We start from the raw sequence: 10,459 nt of genomic DNA on the forward strand, positions 1-10,459 counted from the left end.
CAGGGCCCCAATGTGGCTAGACCCATTCTCCTCTTCCTGCTCCCTGCCGGCCTTCTGTCACCCCACAGTTCCTGCTACTTCACCCTGGCCATTCCTGCACCACAGCTGCTGGGTAAATGAGGACAGCAAAAAATGGGATCAGCGGAGAAGCACTACCTGAAAGGGGTCTCTGCAGCGGTGATGCCCGCTGCACGTTGGGGAGGAGCCTTGAAAAAAAGCCAGTAGCCCCCCGGGAAAGTCTTTGAAGAAATATTTAAATCAGATTGAGAAACTTCAGAGCCTGGCCCTCCAACTAAGGGATTCTGGATCCCTAAAAATTCAGAGCCCCTTCTCCTCAGCCCTTCCTCACATAGACCAGCAGGTGGCATCACCAACAGGGATTTCAAAACCAAAACTAAAGTGGAAATTTAGATTTTTTTTTTGATTATGCAAATAGTTTATTCCCTACATTCCTCCAGGAATGGTCCCCCCCTCCACTGCCACAGTCACTCCCTCCTCCCCCTTCCCTCCTCGGCATGCCCACTCCTTCCCTCAACTCACACTGCACAAGGACTGTCAGAAGAGCTGAGGACCTAAAACAAACTGGCCTTGAGAAATGTGAGTAAGGCTGATGGGTATCAAGGGAGGGGGGAGGAGCGGGTACAGGAGGCAAACCTGCTACCACAGCTATTCAAGAGCACAGGGACACAACACCCTTCACCTCTCCATAGTGCTTACCTCCCATGCTCACATATACACAGGGCAGCATACTCCCAGCCCTGCTCTGGGGCATCAGAAGAGACCTTATACATAAGCTGGGGCTGCCTCCCTTTTCTTGGCTCTGGGTTCATAGAAGGGAGCAGGGCAGAAGGGTACTCCCCTGAACAAGTATAAGATCCTCCATGTGTTTCCCAGACTCTGTGAAGGGTTTCTCCCAGAGGCCTTTGCTGAAGTCTTGGGAGCCCTTGCAGAGTCATGGCTAGAAAGCCTCATCCTCAGTTAGCTGGGCCCAAGCCAGTCCTATTCCAGGAAGAGGACGGAGTGAAAAGAGAAGGCAGTGGGGGAGGATTGTTTGGGGAGGGAGCATGATGAGAGTGTGGTGACCTCTGGACTGGACACTGGTCTGGAAGGGACATGAGTGCAGCAGCTGCAGATGCTGCCCCTGCCCCCATTCAAAGTATCTCTATGAAGTCTAGAATGGGCAGAGGGGAAGGATGAGCAGTTTGGTCATCCCGTCCCTGCCCCATCACAGCCAAAATGGGAAGGAGGAGGAGAGGGGGAGGAGGGGGAAAGAGGAGGAAGTGCTTCCACCCCTGCAACCCCACAAACACTCTCTCGCTCTCTGTCAGGTGGCTCTTCTCTCTCCTTGTGGCGACCCTGTTCTGTAAGGTGGGAGGCTCCATCCACATCCCTCAGAAGCTCTATGGGGAGGTGACCTCCCCTTTGTACCCTAAGCCTTACCCCAGCAACTTTGAGACAACCACCGTGATCACAGTCCCCACGGGATACAGGGTGAAGCTCATCTTCTGGCAGTTTGATCTGGAACCTTCTGAAGGTTGTTTCTATGACTATGTCAAGGTAGGACGTGGATCAGGAGGGAGGGGAGACGTTTTGTACTCTGAACACTCTGAGCTGCGGTGCCTGCACCAACATTGCCCAGCCCTGTAGAAGCACTGGCCTGTAGTTCCTGGTGCGGGAGATATGGTGCTCATGGGTTTTTGCAGCTGTCAGTGAGAATCACGGTAGGGGCGGGTGGGAGGATGACAGAGGAAGCACAAGCCATTCTCAGGAGATTCACTATCGATAGAAGTCAGGCTGATGACTAGCTGACTAGCTGTGGGACTCTGGGAAACAGCTGTACCTCAGTTTTCCTGAGGAAATGAACCAGGTTGTACACGGCCTACAGCCAGGACAGGGATCTCAGCCCCTACTTCTCTGTAAAGTCAAAGGGGTTTCCTTTTCAGCCCCATCTTTCTATGTTCAGGAAAAATAAGATACAGAATTCAAGCAGAGCCTGCTCAATCCTAGTAACTGTCATTCTCAAGCAATGGCCTGGAAGCTTGGGGAACAGCATGAAAACCACACATCTACTAACAAAGAAGACACCACAAGTCTGCAGTGTGGTGGGGAAGACATTTGGCGGCAGTTAGTGAAGAACAGAGGGAAAGCTATCATCTCCTGCCTTACAGTGGAGTCCGTGAGGGAAAGTAATAAAGATACTAGGCAACGCTTGCTAAGGCTGCTGGGTACCAGGTATATGATCATAGTTGGGTATATCAGGAGGCAAGGCTAAGTGAGATTTGAAAAAGATGACATGAACCCAAAACCAGAGCTAGGCATAGAACCACACACCTGTAATCCCAGTGCTAAGAAGGCTGAGGCAGGGGAATCGCTGAGAGTTCTAGGCCAGCCCGGGCTACATAGAAAGTTCAAGGCAAGCCCAGGCCAAGATCCTGTCTCAAAATCACCAAGGAGGAGAAAGAAGAGAAGGAGGAAGAAGGGGAGGAAGAGGAGGAGAAAGAAGAGGAGGAGGGGGAAAGAGGAGGAAGAAGAGGAGGAGGAAGACAATGATGACAACAACAGAGAATAAAGATGACCAATCCAAGCTCTAGGAGCGAAGGAATGATAAGGGTGATCAGTCACAGCCAGGATTCCTGTGGAAGAAGGATATAGGAAGTGATGGGAATTAAGAGAGATCGAAGCCTGCTAGGGGGAGCAGAAAACGGAAAAGATGATGGTGATGCGCCAGGCACAGGACAACATGTGAAGAGTTGGTTAATGGTTGGGACATGAAAGCAGGAGAATTGCAAGTTCAAAGGCAGGCAGTCTAGGGCCAGCAAGATGGCTCAGCCTAATAATCTGAGTTCGATCCCAGGGACCCATAGAGTGGAGAAGAGAAATGAGCCCTGGAAGTTGTCCTCTGTTCTCCACACTCATGCCATGCTGTGCATGCCCTGCCCCTAGCACACAAACAAATACAATAAGTAAATGTAATCAAAGCCAGCCTAGACTATGTAGCAGACCCTGTCTCAAAAGGAAAATCCATGGAAAACTAAGATGGACAGATGAGCATCCCCAGGGGAGCGTCCCCTGGGGGTACCTATAGCAGTCAGAGTCCAACAGGTTATGACCAGCATTGATGATTTACTCAGGGACAAGAGAGGGAGGACTTTCATTGCCTGTCACAGGGGACCAGGCTCCTCAGCAGGGCCTCTACCCCTTGCTTGTCCTCCTCCACCAGATTTCTGCTGACAAGAAAACCCTGGGCAGGTTCTGTGGGCAATTGGAGTCTCCACTGGGTAACCCCCCAGGGAAGAAGGAATTCATGTCCCAAGGGAACAAGATGCTGCTGACCTTCCACACAGACTTCTCCAACGAGGAGAACGGGACCATCATGTTCTACAAGGGCTTCCTGGCCTATTACCAAGCTGTAGGTGAGTGGTCCCTGAGGGGAGCCCTTCTTTCTGGCCTCAGCCATATGAGTGGGTGGGGGACAACCTTAGCTGCAAAGAGCCAAAAACCTGGCTTTCCTTAATCTCTTTACAAGAAGGGCCTGTCGACCTGGGTGTTGTTCCCACTGGGAAGTTCCCAGAGAACATTAGGGAGGCCTGGAAGCCCAGGTGGCCAGGAGTTGGCTTTGTCTCCAGGCCTCTGGTGAGGGTCGCTTTGAGAAAGAACCACACAGAAGTCTCTGGAAAAAGGACCTCGTAGCACAACAGCAGCACAGCTGGCTCCAGAAGTCTCTGGCCAGGAATTTAATCCTTCCTTCTGGAATCCCTTCCAGATCTTGATGAATGTGCATCCCAGCACAACTCAGTGGAGGAGGGTTCCCAGCCCCTGTGCCAACACCTGTGCCACAACTATGTTGGCGGCTACTTCTGTTCCTGCCGAACAGGCTATGAGCTTCAGAAAGATGGGCATTCTTGCCAGCGTGAGTCAGGATGGGTATGAGAGGGTGGCAGGGACTGAGCAGAGGTTTGCTGGGCCAGCCTGATGATCCCTCTGACTCTGTTCTCATAGCTGAATGCAGCAGTGGACTATACACAGAGTCTTCGGGCTATATATCTAGCCTGGAGTACCCTCAGCCTTACCCCCCGGATCTGCGCTGCAACTACAGCATCAGGGTGGAACGGGGCCTCACTCTGCACCTGAAGTTCCTGGAGCCTTTTGAAATCGATGACCACCAGCAAGTACACTGCCCCTATGACCAGCTCCAGGTACAGCCATCCTTTGCCCTAAAGGCCCCTCCCTCTGCTTCATAGACCCATGTGACTCTTCAGGTCCCTGCTTCTTCCTGGGTCTTTTAAAAGCTAAGTGGGGCAACATCACAAAGAGCTGACCAGCATCACATAGAGCTAGGAAAGTTACCACACAACTGGCAGAGGGATCTGGGCACTCTTTCTCACCTGCAGTTGAAAACACAGACCAGGCAGGATTCCACCTCCACCAACATCCTGGCCACCAGGCTGATGCCCAAGCAGCCCTGTGTGGAAATGTCCCAGCTGGAGAAACAAACACCTCTTCCTCCTCCCATCAGATCTATGCCAATGGGAAGAACTTGGGCGAATTCTGTGGGAAGCAAAGGCCTCCAGACCTGGACACCAGTAGCAATGCGGTGGATCTGCTGTTCTTCACAGATGAGTCTGGAGACAGCCGGGGCTGGAAGCTGCTCTACACCACTGAAAGTAAGAAGTTCCTAGGTTAGGGTATAGCTCGGTGATAGAACTTGTACTGCACATGTGTGAGGCCTTGGGTTCAATCTTCAGCACCAAAAATTTAAATTAAAATGAGATTTCTAGACATCTCCCTTACTTGCCTGCAATTGAGGGACAGGCAGGAAGGGAAGGACACATGGTTCTGAAAGAACATGCTTCTGGTCTCCCTAACAGTCATCAAGTGTCCCCAACCCAAGACCCTGGACGAGTTCACCATCATCCAGGAACCGCAGCCTCAGTACCAGTTCCGTGACTACTTCATCGCCACCTGCAAACAAGGCTACCAGCTCGTGGAGGTAAGAGCCTGGGGCTGAGGCCCATGTTCCAGGAGAGTTGAGATGGGTAGGTCCACGGTACCTGTAGACTTGCTCTCAAACGAAATCATTGAGCATCGAGCTAGAAGAATCACCTGGTCTACCAACCCTCGAACTTGATTGCACAGTGAGGAAGATGACAAGCTACAGGTCTACCTGAACTACAGAGAAAGTTCAAGGCAAGACTAAGTAACCTAGTGAGACCTTGTCTCAAAATAAAAGGTTAAAAAAAGAGGGCTGGGAATATAGCTCACTGAATCATGAGGCCTTAGGGTTAATACACAGTGATGAAAGAAACAAAACAAAGCAAAACAGAAGGGTTGACAATCTGTGAGTTTTGTTTTGTTTTGTTTTGTCTTTTTGAATGTTGGGACTAAAGGTGTGTACCATCATGCCTGGCTCAATCTGTGGAGTTTAATGGAAACAGGCAAAAGTCTAAAGGGAATATGAACAAATCTACCAGTTAGCCCTTGCTGTGACTTTCAGTGGCACTCAGTATCCCATCTGTAGCTCTGAACTGAGAGGCTTTGGCTAGGGAGAAGGAAGAAGGAGCCACATGTGTGCAGAGCTAAGGTCTAAGAGCTTGAAAGCCATTGTCACATCCCTATACTCAGTGTGGAGCAGGGCAAGGAAGGGAGCTGCATGTCTCCTGGTACTAATGGCACCTCTGACTTCCTAAACAGGGGGACCAGGTGCTGCTCTCCTTCACAGCTGTCTGCCAGCATGACGGCACATGGCATCGTGCCATGCCCCGGTGCAAGAGTAAGTCACAAATGGAATGTGTCTGTCCCTGGGGACCTGTTGTTCCTTAGTCTTGAGACTTGAGCTAGAAAGGAAAGAGCGAGTCCCAGACTAAGCTTTCCCCAAGGTTCCTGCCTCCTGGCTTGTCCTTTGAAGTCCATGATCTATCTCAATAATCTCTGATCCTTCATCTAAGGCTTGATGGGCTCCACCAGAACTGAGAACTCCATTCTTTGCTAGTACCCTTGACCGAACTTTTCTGAGGATCTCAGAGACAATTCACTCCCCCTCTGAAGTTCCCACACAGGTGTTCTCTGCTCTCTTACAGTCTTGTGTTCTCTCTAAGTCAGGGACTGTGGGCAGCCTCGAAGCCTCTCTAATGGGGACTTCGAATACATCACCACAAAGGGAGTGAACACCTACGAAGCCAGTATCCAGTATTACTGCCGTGAACCATATTACAAGATGAAGACCAGAGCTGGAAGCAGTGAATCCACTAGAGGTAGGGACTCTGACAGTCACAGTCTCCTTTACATCTATTAGGGGCATCCAAAATTTCTTCATAGAGTCCCTAGGTACTGACTAAAAGGTCCTAAATTACAGTACCAAGAGGAATCTAGTGGGTTTGAAGGAAAGGGCACCTGAGCTGATGTGAAGCAAAGACTTGAATCTCATAAACCAGCAGCTCCCTCTCACCACCACCACAACCATTACCATCACTACCACTGCCAATAATAATGCCATTATCACCACCAACAGCACCAATACCAGCACAATCACCACTATAGCCACCATTGCCAATACCAATACCATCGTCACTATCATCACTTCCCACACCAGGAATCAACACTATCATACCTACATCACCATCACCACAAATACCATAGTCATCACCAGCAGCACTGTCAATACCACCACAACAAAACTACCAACATTAACAATCTCCATCACCACCACATTACCATAACTAATACCACAATCACCACCATCACTGTCATCACCACCACATCAACATTACCACCAACACCATCATTGCTACCATCTCCATTAATTAACATCAGTGACACCATCACCACCACCACTACTGTTACTAACAATACTACACCTCCATGACAGCCATCACCATCATTATCACCACAGTTGTAGTGGGGCTCCCCCTCTGTTCTCTCCTCTCAGGCTGTTATGTTTTTTTGCATTTAAGTTTAATTTATGACTCTTAAACTCATGTATGGGTTGGTGTGTTGGTTTGTTATAATACTAGAGATTGAACCTAGGGTCTCATACATGCTAAGTATGTACTCTATCACCAAGCCAAATTTCCTGCCTGCCTATGGGTTTCTTTAATCTCTGTGTGTGTGTGTGTGTGTGTGTGTGTGTGTGTGTCTTCTCTGTCTCTCTCTTCCTCTCTTTCTCTCTTGTTTTCTAAAACATGATATATCAGGTAACTGGCCTTAAACTCACTATGTAGCCAAAAATCATTTTTTAATATTTATTTTTTTTTAATTATGTATATGTTTGGGGGGGGTATGTGTGTGTGTGAGTTCAGGTACCCTCAGAGTCCAGAAGATAGCATTGGATCCCCAAAAGCTGGAGTTACAGGCAGTCGTGAGCTAATGAAGTCCCTAGGCACCTTTAACTTCTGCTTAAACAAGGGGACCAGGTACTGCTCTCCTTTGGTGCTGGAAACTAAACTCCAGTCCTCTGCAGGAGCAGTATGTGCTATTAGCCACTGAGCCATCTCTCTAGCCCCACCAAGGATAATCTTGAATTCCTAATCTTCCTACCTCCACATCCTAAGAAGTAGGGTTACAGGTATATGCCACTATACCTAGCTAAAACTTCTCTTTGAATTAAAAAGGAAAATCAATACTGGGGATATTGCTCAGCTGTAGAGCACTTGCTTAACATGTGTGAGTCCCTGGGTTATATCCTCAGCACTGGAAAGAAGAAAGATAAAAGAAATAAAGGAAGGAAGAGAGAGAAAGAGAGGGGGGATTATTTAAGCCCAGTTTTCTCAACTAGAAAATGATAATACAAACCTGAAAGCATCACTGCTTAAATTTGTGCTTAAACTTGATAGTAGAGATAAAAATACTCAGTAACAAGCTGGAGAGATGGCTCAGCGGTTAAGAACACTGGTTGTTCTTGCAGAAGACCCGGGTTCAAATCCCAGCACCCACATGGCAGCTAACAACTGTCCATAACTCCAGTCCCAGGGGATCCAACAGCCTCTTCTGACCTCCTCAGGCATTGCCCGACACAGGTGCACTTACCTACAAACAGGCAATACATGCATACATATAAAATAAATAAATAAATAAAATTAAAAAGAAAAATACTCAGTAACAAACATGGAAGATTGTCAGCAATCAGAAAATGTAGCCATTGCTGGGTGTGGTGGTGCACACTTGGAATGTTAGCACCTAAGGAGACTAAGGCAGGAAGATTGGGAGTTCCAGGCCAGCTTGGGCTACATAGCAAGTTCAGGGCCATCCTGGGCTAAACAATAAGACCTGGAAAAGAGAGAGGAATGAAGGAAAGAAGGAAGGGAGGAAGGGAGGGGAAACCTAAAGACATAGTGTTATTATCTATAATTCCACCACCAAAATGCACCACCAAAATGCATAGATTCTTGCCAGTGTTTCTGTTTACTTTCACAAACAGGCTTCACTTCAAATATATATATATAGTTAAGTATTCTGATTTTTTTCACTTGACAATAAGACATTAAATATATGCATGGAGTCTTAACATTTTCCATAGTCTATCCACATAGATTTGAACCAATTAACTTTGATCCCTGTGTTGACCCTTATCTCCCTATACAATACACACCCTCTGTGCCCACTGGCCTCTGCTGCCTGCTTTACTTGTCCATCATCTCCCACCTTGAGTCTAACCCCTTCTATCCACAGGAGTATACACCTGCACAGCCCAGGGCATCTGGAAGAACGAAGTGGAGGGAGAGAAGATGCCCCGGTGTCTGCCAGGTAAACAGTGGTTGCTCCCTGGGGTCATCATGGGTGTCTTTAAGGCAGCCTCAGAAGAAGCATGGCACAGAGAAAGTAGGACAAGTGAGGAGATCTCTTAGCTCCAAGTGATAAAACGGATGAGTTAGGACAAGGAGGAGGGAAGGAGCATCCCAGGGGTTAGAGGAGAGCAGCACAGAAAACTGTGCCTGATGTTCCAGCATTTGCTAGGCAGACTAAGACTCAGAAACTAAAAGTAAGAGAATCTCAAGAAGAAATAGATAAGGACAAGGAGACACTTCCAATAATGGGCAGAACGTGTGGGGAATGAGAAGAGACAGAGAAAGGTCCAGAGCCACCAAGAATGGGGAGGGAAAGCTGAACAAGAGGGAAGAAGGGCCAAGGCCTGGGGGTCATTCCACCTTGTCCTCCCTGTCTCTCCAGTGTGTGGGAAGCCTGTCCACCCTGTGAAAGAGAAGCAGCGCATCATCGGAGGGCAGAAAGCCAGTCTGGGCAACTTCCCCTGGCAAGCATACACCAATATCTATGGGCGAGGGGGCGGGGCCCTGCTGGGCGATCGCTGGATCCTCACGGCTGCCCACACACTCTACCCCAAAGAGCACAACTCACGAAACGCCACTATAGATGTGTTCCTGGGCCACACAAATGTGGAGGAGATAATGAAACTGCAAAATCACCCCATTCGTAGGGTCAGCATTCACCCAGACTACCGTCAGGACCAGTCCCACAATTTTGAAGGGGACATTGCCCTACTGGAGCTGGAAAATAGTGTCAGCTTGGGTCCCAACCTCCTCCCCATCTGCCTCCCTGACAATGAGACCTTCTATGACAGAGGCCTCATGGGTTATGTCAGTGGTTTTGGGATAATGGATGATAAGATTGCTTCTGACCTCAGGTTTGTCAGGCTGCCTGTCGCTGAGCGGCGCTTGTGCCAGAGCTGGCTCCAGACAAAAAAGAGCAAAGATGTGTTTTCTCAAAATATGTTCTGTGCTGGGGACCCATCTCTAAAGCATGATGCCTGCCAAGGGGACAGTGGGGGTGTTTTTACAGTGAGGGACCGCAACAATGACCGCTGGGTGGCCACAGGCATCGTGTCCTGGGGCCTTGGGTGCGGTGAGGGATATGGCTTTTACACCAAATTACTCAACTATGTGGACTGGATCAAGAAAGAGATGGGGGAAGAAGACTGAGCCCAGAATTCACTAGGTACAAATTTAGTGTGTAGTATGGGAAAAAAGAATATATATATATGTGACCAATTATTGATAACCACTAAGAACCAATATTAAAATCACAAATGCAGAAAGACACTGTGTGAAATAAATTCTCTTTTCTATAATCCCATTCACATTCCAGTGGTCTTTTTTGTTTTGTTTAGTTTTGTTGTTTTCAGCAAAGTCTTACTGTGTAGTTCAGGCTGGCCTAAAACTTACAATCCTCCTGCCTTGACCTTCCAAGTACTGGGATTACAGGCCCAACCACATCTGATTCCATCCACATTCTTTTTTTGTGAGGGGGTCTTTTTGAGACAGGGTCTCCCTGTAGCCCCAGCTGTCCTGGAACTCACTATGTAGACCAGGCTGGCCTTGAACTCACAGAGATCCGCCTGCCTCTGCCTCCCGAGTGCTGGGATTAAAGCCGTGCGCCACCACGCCCAGCCCACATTCTTTTTTTTACAGTAACTTTTATTTATGTGTCTGTGTGGATGCCACATGTGTGT

At 48.5% G+C, this 10,459-nt stretch overlaps 1 protein-coding gene across 1 annotated transcript; it reads left to right on the forward strand.

Moving 5' to 3' along the window:
- Positions 1-500: 500 nt before the first annotated feature.
- C1r (complement C1r) lies at positions 501-10,087 on the forward strand. The gene is made up of 11 exons (XM_008825352.3): positions 501-597; positions 1,329-1,557; positions 3,221-3,413; positions 3,764-3,910; positions 4,000-4,196; positions 4,517-4,664; positions 4,869-4,990; positions 5,692-5,770; positions 6,096-6,251; positions 8,665-8,739; positions 9,163-10,087. Coding segments are annotated over exons 1-11 (2,115 nt in total). The 5' UTR covers positions 501-595; the 3' UTR covers positions 9,930-10,087.
- The last annotated feature ends 372 nt before the right edge of the window (positions 10,088-10,459 follow it).

Source organism: Nannospalax galili, unplaced genomic scaffold (assembly GCF_000622305.1).
Source record: "Nannospalax galili isolate Female #2095 unplaced genomic scaffold, S.galili_v1.0 scaffold589, whole genome shotgun sequence".
NCBI lineage: Eukaryota > Metazoa > Chordata > Mammalia > Rodentia > Spalacidae > Nannospalax > Nannospalax galili.